This window comes from Bubalus kerabau, chromosome 1 (genome assembly GCF_029407905.1).
Source record: "Bubalus kerabau isolate K-KA32 ecotype Philippines breed swamp buffalo chromosome 1, PCC_UOA_SB_1v2, whole genome shotgun sequence".
Lineage (NCBI taxonomy): Eukaryota > Metazoa > Chordata > Mammalia > Artiodactyla > Bovidae > Bubalus > Bubalus kerabau.
This window is the reverse complement of record NC_073624.1, coordinates 272,088,253-272,111,584: the sequence shown is the minus strand read 5'-3', so window position 1 is coordinate 272,111,584 and position 23,332 is coordinate 272,088,253. Positions and strand designations below refer to the sequence as shown.

At 40.5% G+C, this 23,332-nt stretch overlaps 1 protein-coding gene across 1 annotated transcript in view; it reads left to right on the top strand.

Annotated features, from left to right (window-relative positions):
- Positions 1-23,081, top strand: part of LOC129640447 (uncharacterized) — an 86,045-nt gene extending 62,964 nt beyond the window's left edge. Inside the window, exons 4-8 of the mRNA XM_055565793.1 lie at positions 4,797-4,954; positions 8,824-8,866; positions 10,902-11,088; positions 20,613-20,748; positions 22,678-23,081. Of these exons, the coding sequence (XP_055421768.1) occupies positions 4,797-4,954; positions 8,824-8,866; positions 10,902-11,088; positions 20,613-20,748; positions 22,678-22,777 (624 nt within the window). The 3' untranslated portion in view covers positions 22,778-23,081. The remainder of the gene's footprint in view (positions 1-4,796; positions 4,955-8,823; positions 8,867-10,901; positions 11,089-20,612; positions 20,749-22,677) is intronic.
- Positions 23,082-23,332: the final 251 nt, after the last annotated feature.

The following is a 23,332-nucleotide window of genomic DNA, read 5'->3' as shown; positions in this document are numbered from 1 at the left end:
GGTAGTATATGAACAGAGATCATCATCTTATAGCTATCGCAGAGTGATGGTTTTCAGTCACCAGTGGGCAGGGTTGCCTCCAAACTGCTGCCTAGAGACAAAGTGCTCTCAGAATCATTAATAAAGAGAGACACTCCTTGTTCAATTTTGCTTCAATTTGCTAGCTTTAAATACAGTACCTGAAGTGTGTATTTCATGCACCCTTTCATGTGGTACATTGCTTTAGGACATACCTTCTTTCCCTCTAAATTCATCTTGGGTCTGTTTTACCCACTGAGGATCAACTCTTTTTCATGGTTAAAGATGCCTTTTTCCCTCCTCCTTAGTTTGTGGGTTTTCATGGCTGTGCCTTCAGATAAAATGAGCCACGTTGGTATAACATCCCAGCCTTTTCTCTCCTCTTAGATAAAGAGGCCTAGCAACAAGAATAAAAAGTTTCTAAAGTGTTCAAACCAAAATTCTGAGGAACACAAATAACCCAAAATATCTGCAGGCAATTTTACCAGAGAGCCCAAGTTGCAGACAGACACAAATGTCCTTGTCTGTATTTTTCTTTATAGAAATAATTAAATTTAGAAGTGGATTCATTCTGAGTTGGGTTTTTATCATTATTATTTTTTACTATTTCCCTTCTCTGAGCAGTCTGACCTTTGGGATTATTGCTGTAGAAATCTTATTTCCAAGATAGATAATGTCAGCATTATCTAAGGCCATATGGCATAAACAGTCCAAGTTCTTTTCTTCTCAGTAGATAGCTTCTGGACCTCGCTAAACAATTTTGTAGGTAAATCCCTTCAGCATCCCTGCTATTTTAATCAATCCTGCACACGGGAAATAGCTAGATCTCTGCTTCATGCTTTGGCTCAGGAATAGAAAAACGGAGCTAGAGCCTTTCCATGCCTTGGAAAGGAGAATATAAAGTTACAGGAAAGCCAAAGTCTTTAAGAAATCTTCATTGTTTCTAGTCCTGGCTTAAGGGAAACTTTTGGCAGAGCCAGAAGGGAGGAATCAGACTGAACCTATTTAAGAATTATTGCCAAACTGAAGGATTGAGTTTTGCTTAAGGGAGGAGTTAAAAACCCCAGACATGGCAATAAGACAGAAAAGAGATTTCAGCTGTTCTTTATCTCTAGAAATCATTGGATTGGGGAACCACAGTCTAAGCAGAATTAGGATTAGACTGAATGAAGACTCCTTTCCAACCCTTGAACCTCCATGAGAGTGGAATTTAAGGTGTTTGTCTGGGGAAATCCAGAGGAAAGAGTAAGATGAATATGCAGAGCTGCAAAGGCACCCACGCCTGCTACACGGGCTCTGTATCCATGCTTCTATTGCAGCTGCTCCCAGGCCTACAGCAGGCTCATGCTCAAGGGCAACGAGGCGGCAGCTTAGATTAGTAAAAAAGGAATCTGGGCCATGATGGATAGTAAGAGATAGCAGCCCTCATTTAAAACGATTTTTTTTTAATTTTTAATTGGAGGATAATCGCTATTCAATGTTGTGTTGCTTTCTGCCGCACGACAGTGCGAATCAGCCACAACCGTACATATATGCCCTCCTCTTTTAGCCTCCCTGCCGTGTGTGCGGACTCCGTTGCTCAGTTGTGACTGTGTCACCAGCAAATCCCACATGTGGCAACGCAGACATTTAAATGCTGCTCTCTCAGTTCATCCCACCCTCTCCTTCCCCGGCCGTGTCCACAGTCCATTCTCTACATCTGTGTCTCTATTCCTGCCCTGCACGTAGGGCAGTGCCATTTTTCCTAGATTCCATATATATGTGTTAATGGGCGCTATTTGTTTTTCTGACTGACTTCACTCTGTACATAGGCTCTAGGTTCATCTACCTCATTAGCATTGACTCGAATGCATTCCTTTTTATGGCTGAGTAATATTCCATTGTATATATGTACCACAACTATTTTATCCATTCATCTGTCGATGGGCATCTAGGTTGCTTCCATGTCCTGATTATCATAAATAGTGCTGAAATGAACATTGGGGTACATGTGCCTTTTTCAGTTATGGTTTTCTCAGGGTGTATATATCCCCAGTAGTGGAATCGCTGGGTCATATGGTCGTTTTATTCCTAGTTTTTTTTAAGGAATTTTCATGTTGTTCTCCATAGTGGCTGTGTCAATTCACGTTCCCACCGTCAGTGCAAGAGACCAGCGCTTATTTTAAATCTACTCCATTCACCAATCACTCATTCTCCTGACGCAGATGCAACCTGAGTAGAGGCAAAGTGACTTCCGGTGCTATTCTTGGTTGTGTGTCATATGCTGCTGCTGCTGCTGCTGCTGCTAAGTCTCTTCAGTCGTGCCCGACTCTGTACGACCCCAGAGGCGGCAGCCCACCAGGCTCCCCCGTCCCTGGGATTCTCCAGGCAAGAACACTGGAGTGGGTTGCCATTGCCTTCTCCAATGCATGAAAGTGAAAAGTGAAAGTGAAGTCGCTCAGTCATGTCCAACTCCTAGTGACCCCATGGACTGCAGCCCACCAGGCCCCTCCGTCCATGGGATTTTCCAGGCGAGAGCACTGGAGTGGGGTGCCATTGCCTTCTCCATGTGTCATATGCCACAGGGGTGTATTCCTTTGCCTTGCCCCACAGCAAAGGATGGAGGAGAGCACTGGTAGTTCAGCGTTAACTAAGAGTGCTGATACCAAGAGCCAAACGTGTCATATCATCTAATCTGCCTAATGGGTCCAAAGGGAAGCAGCCCCACTGAGTATTTGCTCTTAGCAAACAAGCACATCTGTCACCTACTAATAGAATAAAATCTCCAGGCTTTATTGAAGTTTCCCCATTTCTCTCTGTAGTTTAAGATGCTCCTGGAAAATAATATAAATAATTAGCTGCTCTTTATAGGCATGCAAATTCTTTACCCTGATTAAAGCAAATGAAAATATATTCTCCTGGTTTCTAATGTCATATTATTGGCCATATACAATTGTTATAAGATGTGCTACTTTCTTTCTACTTACTAAAACAGAGCAAAATTTTAGATCTCTGTCTGTATTCCAGGAAAGCTCATGGCTTTAGGAAATATTCTGTCTCCTAAAACATAAATATTGCAGCTTTCAACTGCTGACTCTAAGAGCCATGGCCCAAAAAGCCAGATGTCTGAGAGATACAGTGTGGAAGACGTAGCCAGAAAACCAGTGCTTAAATTCTGTTTCTATATAACCTTGGGACATCTCACTGAAACTCCATTTCTTCTTCTAGAAAATGAGGATAACATTAGCTTCCTGCTTTACAGAGTAGTTGTGAAGAGTAAAAAAGACAGGGTAAATGAAAATGTTTTATAAACTAAAGTGCCATACAAATAAGAGATATTAGTTTTAGTTGGAGAATATCTTTGCATCTACCCCCTGTGAGTTGCAAGAAATTTTTTGCATGTGTGTATAAATTCTACACACTTATGTATTTTGGTTTGTGGAGAGGTGTTGAGTTTTCATCAGCATCTCAAAAGGAAGTCGTCACCTAACATTGGTTAAGAACCTTTGGGCTAGTTGGTGTTCTGCATCAACAGTCATTAGTAATATGCAAGTTAAAACCACTAGGAAATACCACTATACACTCAGTAGGATGGCTGTTATCAAAAAGACAAGCAGTACAGACTATTGGTGAGGGTATGGAAAATCTGGAACACTCATACACTGCTGGTAGGAGTGTAAAATGGTACAGTCACTTTGGAAAACAGTTTGGCAGTTTTTTACAAAGTTAAAGATAAAATTAGCATATGGCTCAGCAGTGTCGCTCTTAGTAATCTACCAAAGAGAATGAAAACATATGCCCACACAGAGACCTGTGCACAAATTTTCATAGCAGCATTATTTGAATTAGCCCAAAACTGGAAAGAAAACTCCCCATCACCTCGTGAATGGATACACTAAATGAGGCATATCCGTAAAGTAGAATATAGCTCGGCAATAAAAAAGAATGACATACTACTGAGAACTGCAACATGGATGCAACTTGAGAACATCACACTAAGAGAAAGAAGACTATAGAGGATATGATTCTACTTGTGTAAAATGTCTAGAAATGGCAAGTTTGTACAGATGGAAAACAGATCTGTGATTGCCTGTGATTGGAAGGGTAAGGGTAGCAATTGATTGCAAACAGACTCAAAGGAAATTTGACACAGACAATATTTTGACATATAATTGTAAAATAAATACAAATAGCAAAATATTTACCTATAAACTGATTTCAGTTTTGCATACAAGTTTCAAACTACTGTTATTTTTAGAAAAGTATTGTTTATTCACACTATGCTGCAAGTTCTGTCTAAACTTTGCAAGTTTCCTGACTTGCTAAAAAAAAAAAAAGATAATAAAAGTAATGATAAGCATTTGTGACAATAAATCTATTAATAAATTAATAGATGTAAAGATATTAGAAGAGGGCATAACACACCATAAGTATGGAATATAGGCTAAGTATAGACACTAACTAGATGCTACCAAATACATATATTTTATAATATCAATTTCTTTTTATATTCTTTTTTCTGATGGGGAAAAATAGATATGAATGATTAATGATACTCTCCCAAGTTGGCATAAATGAAATGCATATTAATAGAGGTGATTCAAAAAGGATGTGGGAAATTTGGAGTTTGATGTAATATATCACAGACAGCATAATCTACAAAAGCTCGTTTGGGTTTTATTTTCATTTCAGAACAATCAATTCAGAAAAATAACTTTAGTCCTCCCTTCCACTCTCATTTTCTCCCTTATCTGCTTAGCTGCAGTGCCCACGCTGAACCTCTTCCTTATCAATTACAGGATGAAGGAAAATGCTCGCCTCTAGAGGTAATAAAATTAGAAGGTGCAGAAGTTGGCATTGATAGCAGCTTGGGAAAACCATTTGTGTTTAACTGTGTGCCTCAGTCTGGAAATAGAACTTTTTGCCTCTGCGCAACTTCAAACCAAGAATTCAAAAGGTAATTGATTATTCTTTTATCTTACTAGTTTCAGTCGGAGTGGGGGAATGCATCTTCAACAGGAACCTGACAGAGCCTTGGGGTTGGAAACAGGAAAGGGAACAGAAAATTCACAGCACAAGTCAATAAACTATATTTTTCTTGTGTATGACAAGTTGAGTTTTTCATATTTCTGCCAGTTTTTTTCTAACGGAATCTCCAAAAAAATAGATGTATCGTCTAATTTAATTACCTTAGTTCTCTAAGTTTTCTAAAACAACTCACTACTGCCACAGGTCACATCTAGCTTCCCCAGAAGTTACAAGATTCATATATTTAAGCTAATCAGATGGTTAGTCAGAGGAATAGAAATAATGTATTAAAAGCAGGGTTACAATTTAACAGTGAAATGAGCAAAATTCATCATCATCATCATCATCATAATATAGGTTCCTGGGGGAATTAACACAGTTGACAATTTGTAAGCATATCACCCAGTCTGAGGGTCAAAATGTGAAGGCATTCTAAGAGGGTGGCCCACGAGCTCTAAGCATTCAACAACTTACGGTCATTATTCAGTGTGGCCCTGTGGAAGTGGAGATCACGGGTCAATCCAGTGAGTCAGCTCAGAACTGTGATGTATGTACTGCTACTTTACGGGGAGGGGTGGGATGGAACGGGGTGAGGGAGTCAATGGCTGAAAAATGGGTCAACAGTGTTTAGAAGGATGTCATATCTCTTTATGAGAATTTGGACTCCATTTGTAAAGAAAGCCTTAGGTCTGAAACCTTTTAGGCAAAGGATATACTGTCTCTGTTTGTGGAACAGTGTGTGCTGAAATGCATATTTTTCTTTAAAGGACAAACAGGGAAACATGAGGACAGCAACGTAACTGTATTTCAATTCATGGTGAAGATATTTATTGGGTAGCTAATATATCCAAGATGCTGTTTTTTTTTTTGTTTTTTTTTTTTTTTAAATTTTATTTTATTTTTAAACTTTACATAACTGTATTAGATTTGCCAAATATCAAAATGAATCCGCCACAGGTTTACATGTGTTCCCCATCCTGAACCCTCCTCCCTCCTCCCTCCCCATTCCATCCCTCTGGGTCGTCCCAGTGCACCAGCCCCAAGCATCCAGTATCGTGCATCGGACCTGGACTGGCAACTCATTTCATACATGATATTTTACATGTTTCAATGCCATTCTCCCAAATCTTCCCACCCTCTCCCTCTCCCACAGAGTCCATAAGACTGTTCTATACATCAGTGTCTCTTTTGCTGTCTCGTACACAGGGTTATTGTTACCATCTTTCTAAATTCCATATATATGCGTTAGTATACTGTATTGGTGTTTTTCTTTCTGGCTTACTTCACTCTGTATAATAGGCTCCAGTTTCATCCACCTCATTAGAACTGATTCAAATGTATTCTTTTTAATGGCTGAATAATACTCCATTGTGTATATGTACCACAGCTTGCTTATCCATTCATCTGCTGATGGACATCTAGGTTGCTTCCATGTCCTGGCTATTATAAACAGTGCTGCGATGAACATTGGGGTACTCGTGTCTCTTTCCCTTCTGGTTTTCTCAGTGTGTATGCCCAGCAGTGGGATTGCTGGATCATAAGGTATGTCTATTTCCAGTTTTTTAAGGAATCTCCACACTGTTCTCCATAGTGGCTGTACTAGTTTGCATTCCCACCAACAGTGTAAGAGGGTTCCCTTTTCTCCACACCCTCTCCAGCATTTATTACTTGTAGACTTTTGGATTGCAGCCATTCTGACTGGTGTGAAATGGTACCTCATAGTGGTTTTGATTTGCATTTCTCTGATAATGAGTGATGTTGAGCATCTTTTCATGTGTTTGTTAGCCATCTGTATGTCTTCTTTGGAGAAATGTCTATTTAGTTCTTTGGCCCATTTTTTGATTGGGTCATTTATTTTTCTGGAGTTGAGCTGTAGGAGTTGCTTGTATATTCTCGAGATTAGTTGTTTGTCAGTTGCTTCATTTGCTATTATCTTCTCCCATTCTGAAGGCTGTCTTTTCACCTTGCTAATAGTTTCCTTTGATGTGCAGAAGCTTTTAAGGTTAATTAGGTCCCATTTGTTTATTTTTGCTTTTATTTCCAATATTCTGGGAGGTGGGTCATAGAGGATCCTGCTGTGATGTATGTCAGAGAGTGTTTTGCCTATGTTCTCCTCTAGGAGTTTTATAGTTTCTGGTCTTATGTTTAGATCTTTAATCCATTTTGAGTTTATTTTTGTGTATGGTGTTAGAAAGTGTTCTAGTTTCATTCTTTTACAAGTGGTTGACCAGAGTTCCCAGCACCACTTGTTAAAGAGATTGTCTTTAATCCATTGTATATTCTTGCCTCCTTTGTCGAAGATAAGGTGTCCATATGTGCGTGGATTTATCTCTGGGCTTTCTATTTTGTTCCATTGATCTATATTTCTGTCTTTGTGCCAGTACCATACTGTCTTGATAACTGTGGCTTTGTAGTAGAGCCTGAAGTCAGGTAGGTTGATTCCTCCCGTTCCATTCTTCTTTCTCAAGATCGCTTTGGCTATTCGAGGTTTTTTGTTTTTCCATACAAATTGTGAAATTATTTGTTCTAGCTCTGTGAAGAATGCTGTTGGTAGCTTGATAGGGATTGCATTGAATCTATAGATTGCTTTGGGTAGTATACTCATTTTCACTACATTGATTCTTCCAATCCATGAACATGGTATATTTCTCCATCTGTTAGTGTCCTCTTTGATTTCTTTCACCAGTGTTTTATAGTTTTCTATATATAGGTCTTTAGTTTCTTTAGGTAGATATATTCCTAAGTATTTTATTCTTTCCGTTGCAATGGTGAATGGAATTGTTTCCTTAATTTCTCTTTCTGTTTTCTCATTATTAGTGTATAGGAATGCAAGGGATTTCTGTGTGTTGATTTTATATCCTGCAACTTTACTATAGTCATTGATTAGTTCTAGTAATTTTCTGGTGGAGTCTTTAGGGTTTTCTATGTAGAGGATCATGTCATCTGCAAGATGCTGTTTTAAAATCTCTAAGAACTGTTAGAATGATGAAGCATCAATTTTTGCCTTCCAAAAAAGCTCTGCACCAAGAAGATAGGACATTTATCCTAGTATTTTTATTGCAAAACAGAAATTGAGTAGTGAGATAGGGGAGGACAAAGTGGCACAGGAATCTAGGGTGGGGAAGGAAAATCTCTGGACGTGGGGATGAGCAAGGAGTTTATGAGTGGTATGGTATAGCATCAGATACACACACACAAGAGGAAATGGAGCAGAGATGGGCAGAGGGATTATATCAAGCTTGCAGTACACTTTGATTGGAAGTTACAGGGTTTAAAAGAAGCTTGAAAAAGATTGGCAAGATAGGGTGGGATAGATAGGCTGATATCTATCTGGCTAAGGAGACAAGATGGAGAAAGTTCAGTCCTCTAGTAGAGACACCAGAGCACTAACAGTGGTCATTCGGTCTAAGGAACACTTGGCAGGTGGATAGGGCATGGCCATTTACCAGTCTTCCCATTGACTAATAGGGCTTTACAGTTGTTATCAGGCCTGCTGATGTTAAATTCACGTACTGTAGTAAAATAGTGAATACATTTTCCCTTACGCACTAATTATGGCAAAGGAGAAGGATGAGAATAATTTATCTTAAATACGCCTGGTAGGTGTGGGATTTTGGCACCTAGTAACACCAGTTCTGTAAGAATATGCCTCTCTTCAACCATGAATTTAGAGTCACGAAACATATCTGAGTCTCAGGACTCTTCTGTCTGAATGATGGGGTCCAGGGAGAAAAACAAGGCCCTCTGGAGGACGCTTAGCACGTTCCCCGAGAAAAGCACCTCTCATCTCTCTTTCAGGTGGCTGGAAGCAATGGACAAAGCAGCCCACCCTGTCCACCAGGTAAGGAGTTGCTATCCATCTATGCCCTCACTCCGCTCTTCTCTGAGGGGGGATTCTCCAGTTGGGCATCACGCAGTCCAGCCTGGAACGTCTCAGATCCACCCTAAACGCTGGGAAAGGGGATTTCCGGTCAATAGGACTTCCCGCTCAGGTTTTATGGAGGTGCTTGTTCTTTTGGTTTTCAGGGTTTGGATGCTGTTCCTCTCAGTGAGCTCGGCGGGTAGTCCCAACCAGGGTGGAATTGCTGTTTGATACAAAACAGTTGAGTGGATTCCCATGAGGCAAGACCACTCCTACACTTTTCTTCTCAGTCTCTGAGAACAAGGGCGCAGGGGTAGCTTGGGACAGTGCTCTTGGCCAAGCAGCTTATTGGGAAACGTGTCTTATGTTTAGAAATGTAGTGCTTTATATTCCTATCCTTATTTTGAAGATGTATTAGGTCAGCTTTCACTGTTCCTGCCTATTCATGATTCCTGGCCTTGAAGTAATAGAATTTTTTTTTAATTTTATTTTATTTTTAAACTTTACAATATTGTATTAGTTTTGCCAAATATCGAAATGAATTTTTAATTTAGGCTTGACACACAAACTGATAGATAACTTCATAACACCAACATGTGAGACATCACTTCAGCCCCCAAGGCATTTGATACTCTTCTTTTTGAGCTAGGACCTCCTCAAAAGCAGAGAAACTGCTTCCATATTCAATTGTTTCACTTCTGTGCCATAGATACAATTTCTAACAAGGTCACACATTTCATTTAAATATGCTCATTTCCTCACAAAAGGAAGCAGAAGAAAAAGGTATTTACTATCAATTATCTTCTCTACGTATTTTGGTTTTTGTATATTCCAGAAAATTTGGGTGGTCTGAGCTTAATGTACTACCCTATGCCCTGTATCTGTCCTTTCAAAATAATCACCAGCATCATCATCAGATGACAAACAGCAGGACTTGTGTTTCATTTTACCTGAAACACAACACTCAGTACACTCACCCATCTCTCTGATGCATCACTGTAATGAGCCTCGGTACTTTTAAGAGGGATCTATTCTGCTAATGCACTCAGAGTGTCTGCAGCAGAGTGAAAAAGAAATACCCAAACTCCCAGCAGGCTTCCAATTCACAGCAAACAATTCTGCCAGCTCTGCATTCTGAAATCTTTTGCACTGCCTGGTTAAAACTAAAGAACAAAAATGAAACCAAATGAAAGAAACCAGCTAGCACCCAGCAATATGTTCTGATAAAGGGATGAAGCATCACACCCCCAGCCTCAGGTCAAGTTCCCAGGAAGAGCCTGCCACTGGGTCAGGACTGTGGACCTCTGCCTCTCCAGGGTAGAGGATCTTGATTTATCGTGGGCCTTCCACACCACTGACCATGTGAGCCTCAGGCCTGATCTGGCCTGGGGCATTTCCCTTGTTCCTTGGCACAAATAGGAGTGCTGCTGCTGCTGCTGCTAAGTCACTTCAGTGGTGTCTGACTCTGTGCGACCCCATGGACTGCAGCCCACCAGGCTCCCCCATCCATGGGATCTTCCAGGCAAGAGTACTGGAGTGGGGTGCCATTGCCTTCTCCGAATAGGAGTGCTAGATAAAGTAAATCATGAACCAGGGCCTGCAATTAGTCACGGTGGACATACCAGGAACAGGGCTAGAAGGACAATCCCAATGGTAAGTAAAATAGCTCACTGGGGCCAGCACTTAGAGATGGACCTTTAAACAATAGTCTTTGCTGAGATCCCCATTTTTCTTTCTATACCTCACTGATATTCTTTTAATCTCCTCATGATAGAATAGAAGCCAAAGAGAAGGGATACCTACAGACATGAAAAGGGAAAGATCTCTGTGACCACTGGATAGGTTCAGATTGTCTGGCTCATTTCTCAGATGTGCAGATTGCCTTAGCAATGGGGCCGCTTAGGACAGGGGCTTCTCTGAACTCAGTCTTAGTGCTGATGTCACTGGCTCTGGGAAGCAGTGATTGCTGGGGCAGGATGGCCTCTCAGGTGATTCTTTGGTGCCACCCCTGCAGAACCATGTCTGGGAAGACGTTACCCTGCACAACAGTAGCCTCCCGCCCCTGGCTATCAAGAACCCAGAGTGCCTGGGCCTTCTGCACCAGCTGGATGGGAACACAGATGTGTGGATGCAGTACTACTGCATCCTGAAGGACGGCTGCTTGTACTTCTATGCCAGCATTCGCTCCACCCAGGCCTCAGGTACGGAGTCAACTTTTACAGTCATAACAGTAAAGCCGCCTTAGCTTCACAAGCTTTTACCAAACTTTATGCTGTGTAAATTAGTTCACATTTATCTTCTGGAGAAGGGGTACTATTCTTTTTCTCATTTTACAGATAGAAAAATTGGCTGGAAAGTCTACACAACTCGACAAGATCACGTGTAGTAAGCAATAAAGCTGAGATCTGAACACAGGCAATGTAACTCCAGAGCCTGAACCCCTGGGCTGTGCTGGGCTTAGTCACTCAGTTGTGTCTGACTCTTTGCGACCCTATGGACTGTAGCCCGCCAGGCTCCTCTGTCCATGGGATTCTCCAGGCCAGAATACTGGATTGAGTTTCCATACCCTCCTCCAGGGGATCTTCCCAACCCAGGGATTAAACCCAGGTCTTCCACATGGCAGGCAGGTTCTTTACTGTCTGAGCCACCAGGGAAGCCCAAGAATACTGGAGTGGGTAGCCTACCCCTTCTCCAGGGGAACTTCTCAACCTAGGAATCGAACCAGGTTCTCCTGCATTGCAAGTGGATTCTTTACCAGCTGAGCTCCTTGAACCCCTTACCCCATGCTTTTACTGCCTGGAAAAGTGAAAAATAAGCCCCTTCATTATTTTATGGCATTCAGAATCAATGCCAGTAGTTTTCTTGGGTAGTGACTCTACCCTTTTCTGATAGTATTCCTAATCTCAGACCAGTGAGTAATAAAAAGAGCATTGATTATCAATTTTCCCTGAGTAAGTTACTCAAGTTCCTGAAACTTAGTTTCCTCATTTATAAAATGGAAGCAGCAATCTATTTCACAGGACTGTGGTGAAGACTAAGCTTCCCCGGTGGCACTAGAGGTAAAGAACCCACCTGCCATTGAAGGAGACTTAAGAGATGCGGGTTCAATCTCTGGGTCAGGAAGATCCCCTGAAGAAGGAAATGGCAACCTACTCCAGTACTCTTACCTGGAGCATCCTGTGGACTGAGGAGCCTGGTGGGCTACAGTCCATGGGGTCACACAGAGTCAGACATGGCTGAAGCAACTTAGCACAGTACATAGCGCACATTGGAAGATTAAATGAAGTGATTGCCATTAGAGTTATTTATAAAGTACTCTATACAAAAAGCTCGTTCTATATAAAATGTGTATATATTCATTAAATTATATATATTAATATTATACATTGTAATATATTGGGCTGCCCTTGTGGCTCCAGCTGGTAAAGAATCTGCCTGCAATGCGGGAGACCTGGGTTCAGTCTCTGGGTTGCGAGGATCCCCTGGAGAAGGAAAATGCTACCCATTCCAGTATTCTGGCCTGGAGAATTCCATGGACTACAGTCCATGGGGTCACAAAGAGTCGGACACGACTGAGCGGCTTTCGCATTCGCTTTTAATATATTACAAGCCATACATACAAAATGAATATGTAAACAATACAATTTAGCAGTAAAATAATTATTCATGATAAGAAAGATTATTTATCTTCTTAAAATTTTTGACAAAAAGATTACTGGTGTTTTATTTGCAGTTGGACTTTTTTCCCAAATGAATAATCCCTAAATAATGATGAGTATTGAAGATCCAGAATCTTGGTCATTTAATTTCCTTCCCCCCTCCCCTTCATTTTTAGCATAAATGCCTCTGTTTAATTAAGCTAGAAAGTCATGCCAAGTGGGTGATGATGTCCCCTTTCTTGGAAGGGTAAAGAGGTACAAACTGAGCATCACTCTGTGGTCCTTTTCTCATCACTCAGGATGAACAGTAAATCTCCTTTACTAACATACTCTTTCACTTTGACAGTATTAAATACCCAGAATATTAACCAACTATTAGGAAGTAGCCGGCATGCCTAAGCATTTATAAGACAGACTCTTCCTATGAGACCCAAATTCATAGCTTCAAGCACCTGGTACCAGGATGAGAATGAAGGCAAACAAACCAAGCCTATAAGGTAGTCATCGACTGGAGCTTTCATTATAAAATATCACTGCAAAAGTCTGAACCATTTTAATCAGCAAATCAATGAAGTTCACTTTCAAGAGATTGTTTCCATAGATACAAAGTGAATGTTTAGGTTTGATTGCTCATATTACTCCATGTTAACCAAGGGCTTCCAAACCCCTGGGGCCCAGAGACTGTTAACTGATTCCAAGAGTTTGAAATGGGAATGATAGCCCTTATTCTGAAAGGTCAGAGGAGGCCCTATTCAGAAGAATCCTCGTTGGACAGCTGGAAAACAGCTACTAATAAATGGCCTAAAAATAATAACAGTAAAAGTGAGTACAGGTTTTGTACTCACCACTCTAATAAGTGTTTTTACTTATTATTTCATTTAATTTCTATGACAATCCTATAAATAAGTTATTATCCCACCTACAAGTTTGGAAACTGATACTTAGTAAGGTTAAATCATTTGCCCATGTTCCCTTAGCTAGTAAATGGTGAAGACAAAATTCGAACCTAGGTAGCCTAAGTTACAGGCTTCCTAGGAGGGACAGCGGTAAAGAATCTGCCTGCCAATGCAGGAGACACAAGAGACGCGGGTTCGATCCCTGGGTTGGGAAGATCCCCTGGAGTAGAAAATGGCACCCCACTCCAGTACTCTTGCCTGGAAAACCCCATGGACGGAGAAGCCTGGTGGGTTGCAGTCCATGGGGTCACAAAGAGTCAGACACAACTAAGCACGAGCTCAAGGGAGCCTAAGTTACAGCAACAAAAGAAAAAGCAAAGAGTGAAATGCGAAAAGTTTCCTTGTATTTCACTCTTACTATTTCCCACATCTTTCCAGAGCCTTGGTTGCAGCCAGAGCCCTCTATGGCCTTGCACTTTGTCCCCAACCCCTTCTTTCTGGCTTTCTCTTCCACTCCTGTGTTAAAACACCCTGCATATTCCCCAGACACGGTCACCTTCTACCTGCTGAGCGTACCCCACCTCTTGGACATTTTTCTGACCCCATGTTTTTGCTTGTGTTAGTTCCTTACCCTGAAACATTCTCTACCTACTGATTCCCCAATATACATTGTCCAGATACTACCTGTCTTCCAAACATGTATTCAAACGCTGGCCATCTCTGCTAGACAACAATCCCAGATGGTCCTAAGCAAACAAAGCATCTCCGTTTCCTGGGCTTCCGTGCTCACCTATCTTGCAACACTTATCACTCTCTATTTTGTATTGTATCTCTAGTTGGCCATTGTATCTCTTCTAAGGGATTATGCATCAGAGATGACTCTATTTTACGTATGCTTAATGAATAAATGAATAAACCACCAAAGGGATTCAGTTGGCCGTTATTCCCATGAAGAATCATCCCCTCATTCAACAGCAGGACAGACAAGATTGTAAAGATGATTCAAAGGCAAAAACCAGCACTCAGGCCACCAGATGCCTGGGCTTTTGGCCATATCATACTCTTTTCAGCTGGAAGAAAACAACCAATTTCTACCTATTTTTAAGTTTTTTCTCTTGAAAATATTTCATGTGTGACTAATAAAAATATTTAATCCAAAGCCATTCATTCTTTCCCAGTCTTACTTCTCGAATATCCCATCCTTAATTTCTAGCCCAAATTATTTCACATATGAAATAATGCTCCTTACAGAAATTCCAACAGAAATTTTGTATCTAGGCCAGGTTATAAAACAGAGGCCTGTGGTTTCGGGTCTTTAATGACTCTACTCTTCCTGGAATAAAAAATGCCTGAGCATGCACCTTGTTCCAGGAGGAGTACTTTATGGCTACCAACTCCCCCCACCCTGCCCACTCCCACCCTGACAGCTGCTGGGTCCAGCTGGAAGCTCTCCCAAGGTTAATCCGCTGCTTACCCTTCTTTTTCCGAAGTAGTTTACCCTTCCCTAGACTTGAACTTCAAATTGAAGTTTATGTCCTTTCTCTAAGAGTCCTTTTCCATCTTCCTGTACATCCTGACTCCCATCATGACCTGAGGCTCACAGCCAGTGGTCCCACCCAATGAAACTTGAGATAGGATTCAGGTGAATCCAAATTTCCAGTGGGAGATTCCCAAAATAAATATGCCCCTCTCCACTGCTCACAAAAAGTCACTGCCCTGGCAAACCACATTTTCTTGCCCCCAGAGGACTGGATCATACTGCTCAAGTGGATTTTATGTTTGAATGTTTCCTATGTGTCCAGAACTTGGATAAGCTCTCTACGTCTATTGTCTAAAACTAATATTTGCAAGACATCCACGGCTGTTGGCCCATTGCAAGTAAGAAACTAGGGCTTGGAGACGTTAACGTGCCTTTGGTCAACCAGCTATTCAGTGACAGAGACAAACTGTGAACAAATGCTACCTAACTCCTGTGCTCAAATGCTCTGCATAGCACTCCCTGATGGAAACTAGTCTTCTAAAAGTAGTCCTCGCACTCCGTCAGTAATGCTGCACTCTGAACATTAGCACACTGATCATGATAGACAAGGTCCACCCAGTCCAACTGTTTAGCACAGTAACCACAGGAGTTAGGAGGACAGAAAAGGAATTTATTGAGAATGGCTGAAACCACATTGTATCATGAACACCACATGCACTAAAATGTTTAGTTTAGCTTAATCATATTATATGCATGGAATATAAATTTTTATTATATTAATAAAGATTACACAGAGTTCTAAGGCTCATTTTCTTTTAGATGCCACTAAAGAAATGACTTTGTGCTGGTCTGATCTATGATTCCGTCTTTACCTTTATTTTTCAAGCTCCACTTGGCTCTTGTACCTCCCACCCTGGTTTGATTCCTAGTTCTCCAGCCCTCTGAAGGTCATAACCTTGAAGCAGGCCTTGATTACCATTTATAGCAGTATTTATCAAAATGCAGGCTTTGATCCTGCATGCGTGATTACTGAGTCACTCAATCAGTGTAGTAAGTTGTGACCAGTATTTAAAACACAATGACATCAAAGTGAAAGTTGCTCTGTCATGTCTGAGTCTTTGCAACTCCATGGACTGTAGCCCACCAGGCTCCTCTGTCCATGGGATTCTCCAGGCAAGAACACTGGAGTGGGTTGCCATTGCCTTCTCCAGGGGATCTTCCCAACCCAGGGATCAAACCTGGGTCTCCTGCATTGCAGGTGGACTCTTTTCTGTCTGAGTCACCAGGGAAGCCCGAAACAATTCTAAAAAACAATAAAATTTAATATAATAGAAAATATCATGGTACATCACAATGTTTCACAAACTTTTGGTTTAATTGCATTAAAACATGTAGAGGTCTATATTTATTACATCTTTAGATCACAGCCCAAAAAGTTGGGAAAAGTACTAATGTACAGAAACTCTCTGCATACATGCCTGTTTAAATGGTCAATTTCTGTGTTCAGAATCTTAGAAACAGAGTATTCAAGGAAGGTTCTTTACTTTCTATCACGGATAAGCATGATAATATGCCTTTGTAATATGCCTTCTTTGTAAGAAGGCTAAATTGTAATAACATTGTCCTCTGGCTCTAGCATTGTCCCCTGGCTGTAGCCTCTCAGTGACTTTACTGTTTTATTTCATTTATTTTATTATTTATTTATTCCATTGATTTATGTTCTTCATTAGCTAATCTGGGAGACTTCATATGATATTTCTTCTTTCTGAAGGTATCCATAGTGTTGGGGCCGGGGGGCTTCCCTGGTGACTTGGTGGTAAAGAGGTGGAAAAGGTGGTAAAGGCGGATGCCTGCAACACAGGAGATGTGAGTTTGATCCCTAGGTCGGGAAGATCCCCTGCAGGAGTGCATGGCAATCCATTCCAGAATTCTTGCCTGGAGAATCCCATGGACATAGGGTCACAAAGAGTTGGACATGATGAAGTTACAACATGCACGCATGTAGTGTTGGAGGCATGACTTAGTCCTTGTGGCAGTCAGTTGCGATGCTGAGAGAATACAGAGGACAAAAAAGAGGAGACAGGGAGGAGATGACAGTGAAGTGAGGGGAAAGAGAAGCCTTGAGAGCCATGCTGGCAACCCTAGCGTCTAACAGGTTTTCCACGGGGTTTCTAACCCTGGTAGATGCTGGTCCCACAGTTTTTGTCGTTTAGTTGCTAAGTCGTGTCCAGCTCTTTTGCAACCCCATGGACTGTAGCCCGCTGGGCTCCTCTGTCCTTATATTTCCCAGTTAAGAATACTGGAGTGGGTTGCCATTTCCTGCTCCAGGGGATCTTCCTGACCCAGGGGTCGAACTCATGTTTCCTGAATTGGCATATGGATTCTTTATCACTGAGCCACCTGGGATGCCCTAGTCCCACATTTTACTTTCAGCTAAATATGCCTCAGATGTATATCTTGGGAGCTGGAAAAATAGCCCCAGTCAGTTAGGTCCCTGAGGTCTTTTCTCACCATTAAGGAGACTGCTAGTACTTTAACAATGTGTATGACTGGCTGGTCTATGCCTGCTAATGCTGGAAAACCACTGTGATAATTCCAGAAGCCTTTAGTCAAATGCCTCTTCCTAGACCTGAAGTCCCTTGTCATTCACTGTACACATGATTATTTTTTTTCTTTTTATCTCTCTCAAGCAAAAGCTGGAACAAATTGTGACTGTTAACTATTATTGTTTTTATTTTTAATTTGTTTTAATTGGACGCTAATTACTTTACAATATTGTGGTGGTTTTTGCCATACATTCACATGAATCAGCCATGGGTGTACATGTGTTCCCCATCCTGCCCCTCCCTCCCCATCCCATTATTGTTAAATAAATCACATCAAGGTCTGTATGCACTTCTCAGATATATTTTACATTATTGCAACAAATATATAGTTCTTATGAGAAATCTCTGTGCAAACATTGTGTTAGCTTGTTATTTATTGCTGCCACCCAATGAATGATCGCGACTAGCCCAATGAGGTCATTTGAAATGGGGTAATGGGGTTATGCTGCTGCTGCTGCTAAGTCGCTTCAGTCGTGTCCGACTCTGTGCGACCCCACAGACTGCAGCCCACCAGGCTCCCCTGTCCCTGGGATTCTCCAGGCAAGAACACTGGAGTGGGTTGCCATTTCCTTCTCCAATGCATGAAAGTGAAAAGTGAAAGGGAAGTCACTCAGTCGTGTCCGACTCTTCGCGACCCCATGAACTGCAGCCCACCAGGCTCCTTGGTCCATTGGACTTTCCAGGCAAGAGTACTGGAATGGGTTGCCATTGCCTTCTCTGAATGGGGTTATAGCTGGATGACTTTTATGCTGATCATTCCTACCCTATAACTGGTTAGCAAAGGGGTCAGAAACTTTCCTGTTTGTAGCAGACACCTTTGGACATGGCTGTCTGTCTATTCTCAGAACGGGTAGGGATGGAGAAAGGTATTCTTATATGCTCAGACATATGAGAAAAGGAAATATAAGCAGGAAGATGGTAAAAACCAGTACATAATAAAAATGCCATGTGCTTCTGTTTGGAGCAGAGAATTAAAACAGTAAAATAACCCTCAGATATCTCCTTAGGTTTCCTATAGTCCTGAAATATCTAACAGATTGCTTATTCTACATCTAGTATATATCCCCAAACACACATCTATGGAAAAATGCGCACATGAATATTCGTAACAATGTTATTCATAATAGCTAAAAAATGGAGGAAAACTCAAATGTCCAAAGTAACAAATGGATAAATAAAATGCTGTATATCCCCACAATGAAATATCATTTAACAACAAAAAGAAATGGAGTACAATATATGATACAACATGAGTGAGCCTTGAAAACTGGCCAAGTGAAATAAGCCAGTCACAAAAGATCACATGCTGTATAACTCCATTTATATTAAGTGTCTCAGGAGAAAGAAATCTATAGAGACAGAAAGTCAGTTAGGATTGCCTAGGGTTAGCGTGGGGAAACAGATGGGGAGTGAGCATGGGTATGGAGTTTCTTTTTGGGGCGGTAACTCAATGTTCCAAGATTAGGTTATGGTGATGGTTGCACAACTTCATAAACAAACTAAAAGTCCGTGACTGTACACCTTAAATAGACAAGTATTGTGGTGTGTAAATAATAGCTCAGTAAAGTTTTATGTCTATCTAGCTCAAAGAAAGAAGTCATTCTCTGAGTTCAGTAAACACCGATAGACTGGGTCCTACTAAAAGAAAAACCTCTAGCCATTTCTGAAATGAATGCTTTCCTAGAGGTTAGTTCTAAAATGGACTCTTTAAATAAAAATTTTAAAAGACTTTAACATTGCATCTAAACCCCCTCTATAAAGTAAACAATTTCAAAGTCCAAAAGCCACTCATTCTGTTTAAAAAAAAAAACTTGTGACTTTATGACAGTGTATGTTGGTATCACATGTAGCCAAAAGAAAACCAAAAATGAGTCAAATTTTCCTTTCACAGTTCCTTATTATCATACCAGCGTAGAATGGTTATCCTGTAGTGTGGCAAAAGTCCAAGTTGCATTTTGGGATTCTCTTTGTTAGTATAGTACACGAAGCAAGCTGCTCAGATGGCTCAGTGGTAAAGAATCTGCCTGCCAATGCAGGAGACGCTGATTGGATCCCTGGGTCAGAAGGATCCCTTGGAGGAGGAAAGGGCAACCCACTCCAGTATTCTTGCCTGGAAAATTACATGGACAAGAGAGGAGCCAGGTGGGCAACAGTCCATGGAGTTGCAAAGAATCGGCCACAACTGAGCAAGCACAGACCATAGCTCACTAAAGTGGCTTCTGGAGAGGTGGGGTTTGGGGAGTGAGAACAAGAGTTAGCAGTCACGAGAAAGAGAATTAAAATCTAATCATTGCTATTAATGATATGAGCTAGAGTATCTGCATGAGATTCAGGTTACCTCAGAACATCAAGACACAATAAACAAAGCTCAAGTGTTTTGACTTTTCAGCACCTTCTCCTAGACTGATGTCTTCCCCCTCCAACCCCAACTCCTAAATAATGTAAACAAAATTCTGGCCAAGCAATATATAACTGCTAAGATAGAGTCAAAGGACCACGGGAAAGAAATTATCTTGTAAAACCGGTCATTTATTCTCATTTTAATTCAAGTTGGCTCCCTCATATTACCCTGTGGGTTCATATTTTAGAAGTGCTTTGCATTTGCACAAAGGTGAGAATCTATGTTGGTCATAGAAACCTCGGGCAATCTTCGTTACTCCTCAGGATGCCTTAATGGTTCTGTCCAAGCAGATACTATTTAATTTTTCCTCTAATATAATTTTGTAGGTGTCAATCTTTGATACCAAGATATGTATTTCAAAATGTGTCCTTCAGGAACACACTAAAAAAAAAAGCTACGTTAGGCCCACAGTAACATGAAGCTAAATATTGAACATGTAATGAAAAGACTGTAAAAATGAAAAGAACAGGAAATCCAAACTTTGTTCCCATCTTGCCATTAATAATTAGTGGATAACCTTAAATGATATATTTTTTGGAGTCTCATTTCTTCATCTGTTAAATGAGACACCTGGACTAGAGTTTCATTTGGAGACAAAATTTTCTTGACACTGTGTCAGAATTTTTCTCCACTTTACTCTTTCCTTATTCTCCTCACTTGCTTTGTCCTTTCGCCCTCTGTAGGTGGCCTTTATCTACAAGGATACAGGGTGAATGAGCAGACCCTTAGTGTCAACCAATCAGTAATTGAACTCAAGCCTCCATCAGAAGAATTTAAGACTTTCTATTTCTGTGCAGAAAATAAGACAGAAAATCAACGGTAAGTCAAGGTCTGTGTATTTCTTCTTTGTTGGTCCTGACAAGAGCTTTCTAAGCAAACCCTTATATTCATTTTCCAACCTCAGCTCGACATCTTCCACTAAATATTCCCCTTTCTTTGCATTGTCCCTATAGTTAATATTCCTCAGGATTTTTTTCTTTCAATACACAGAAGATGATTCTTCTAGAAGTAATTTTTTTAAATGAGAAAGGAGTCCATAGTTCCCCCCAAGGCAGTAGCTAACTCAGGCTTCAAAATAAAAAATTCACTAACACTATAACCTGTAAATATTAATTTATTATTAAATAAGATATTAATTTTTCAATTCACAGATTGGCTGTTTCACCACATTTCACTTAACTCTTATTGATATGTCCACCTGGTCAGATGTTTGGTTTTGTTATAAGCAGTTGAAGGGCGTAGGACTTATCCATCTAAACGGATACGTTCAGTATCCAACTTGGTATGCACAAATGGGCACTTGTTTCACAATGATGCTGAAAAAAACCAGCAGGAGAGCTAACAGAGACAAAACCAAGAAGCAGAGCAGGCACTTGGAGGACCTTCCTTCGTCACCCAAGTCTGCCTGACCTAACTGCAAGCCCCTAGATACTCGTGTTCACCGTCTCCCATTCCTACCCTCAACTGATGGTGACCATCCAGACACTGTCTTCCAGCTGTCTGGATAAAAGGGATCTAATCAAGAAGTTTACAGTGACTTATTATAACAAAGGACCGGGGAAAGCTTTCAGGACCATTTGTAAGAACGAGATTCATTGTTTTAACCCAAAGAGATAAAACTCCCAAAGTAGAATTTTAGGAATCTCCAGCAAGTGACCATTTGGAAAAGGGAAAAAGGACCTCCTTAGGCCTTCCCCCATTTTGTAACCTTCCTGTCCCACTAACCCCTAAGCAAGGGCTAGATGGGAGAACAATGACTAGAGAATTGCTAGATATTTCCCAAGATCTTCCTCAGACTTGTGCTGTATAATCTGGTGGCAGATTAAGATTGTTCTTTGAAGGCGAGCTTTAGCAGGCATATTAGAAAAAGGGCCAATGAAACAGAGTTAACTCCCAGCTGATAAAATTTATGGCTTCCCGAAGAGAGAAAGTTAAATAGTTAGATCTCACTGCCAAATCCATGAGTGGATACTATCAAGAGGAAGCCATATTAAGTCATTAAAGAAATATTTCAAAGTAGAAGGACGACAGTTTCAAAGTGTGGTTTTTGGGACTCTGGTTCCAAAAGATAGCCCACTCGCAAAAAGCAGTAAAATAAGTCTAGGAAATGATAGAAATCATATTCAGAGATTTCTATCAACCTCAGAGAATCTGAGAGTATATTAATTCAGTGCTTCTGAGACATACTGCTAAAAGGAATCCTGGGTGACTCCCTTTAACTCCCACTGCATAAGCTATCTGACTCAAACCATTTTTAAAAAATAATGCCTATTAACCACTCTTAGAATAAACATTATATGGGCAAATTCTATAATACATTATCCAAGAAAATGAAAGGAATGGAGAAGATGAGAGGGGAGATTTAACTAGAGTTTGCATTGGCTTCCACAATGTGACAAAGCACTATTTGGCCCTAACAGCAATGCTTGATCGCTGTACATTTGATCAACCAAACTTTAGAGAGAAACAGTAAAATACTAGTAATAGTTTTAAAAGTCCCGTAGCTTTGTTATACACTCTTCTGGTCCTGTTATTTATATTAACTTTACTTCATAGTTATCACTGCATATTTCTCTTCTGGTGTTTTACCTTTTTGTTCAATCCAAAACATGAGGATCCTGGTTGCTATATTAATTTCAAAGTAAATATCCAAGAGAAAGAGCTGTAAAATAAATCAAAAGACTTTGTAACACTTCGTGTCCCTGGAGAACAATTTTTTAATGAATTGTCCTGTACTATTACTTGCAGCTGGATTACAGCTCTGAAAATGTCCATCAAAAAGTGGCTTCCTTTGCACCAGGCTATTCAAGACTTCATGAACCGACCTCTAGAGGAGACCAGAATGTGACTGAAATCCTATCTTAAGAGAGAAGATCCACAAAATCACCACTAGCCAGTTACAAAAAGAAATAAAAACATTTGTCATTATATAGCTTTGCAAGTGAATGTTCCTCCGATATATTTAAATATTGTGATGGCTATAATTTTGATTTTGAACCAAAATACCAAAATACAATATGACATTCAGATAACTTATATTAACATCATTAAAAATTTCATGTTTTCCCCCTCAAAGCAGCACATGTTAGCATCAAAATATAGTATGCTGCATATCTCTGGCTTTTTGAAAGCATAAGTACAATAAAAGCTGATTTATTTTATTTTTCTTTTATATTCTTTGCTAAATATTCCACCCTGTGCTTTGGCTGTGGGCTTCCTAGAACGTCTGCAAGTCATGATGTGGGAAGTTGATATTTGGGAAATTTAGGCTCATGAAAAAGAAGTGGCTCAAATGAGCAAATATTTCAGCTAAACAAGGACCTTTCTGTTAGGTTATCTTAAAATCAAGTGACCCAAATGCCTCTCAAAATTTCCTGTATAAAAGAAAAGAATTATTGTTATA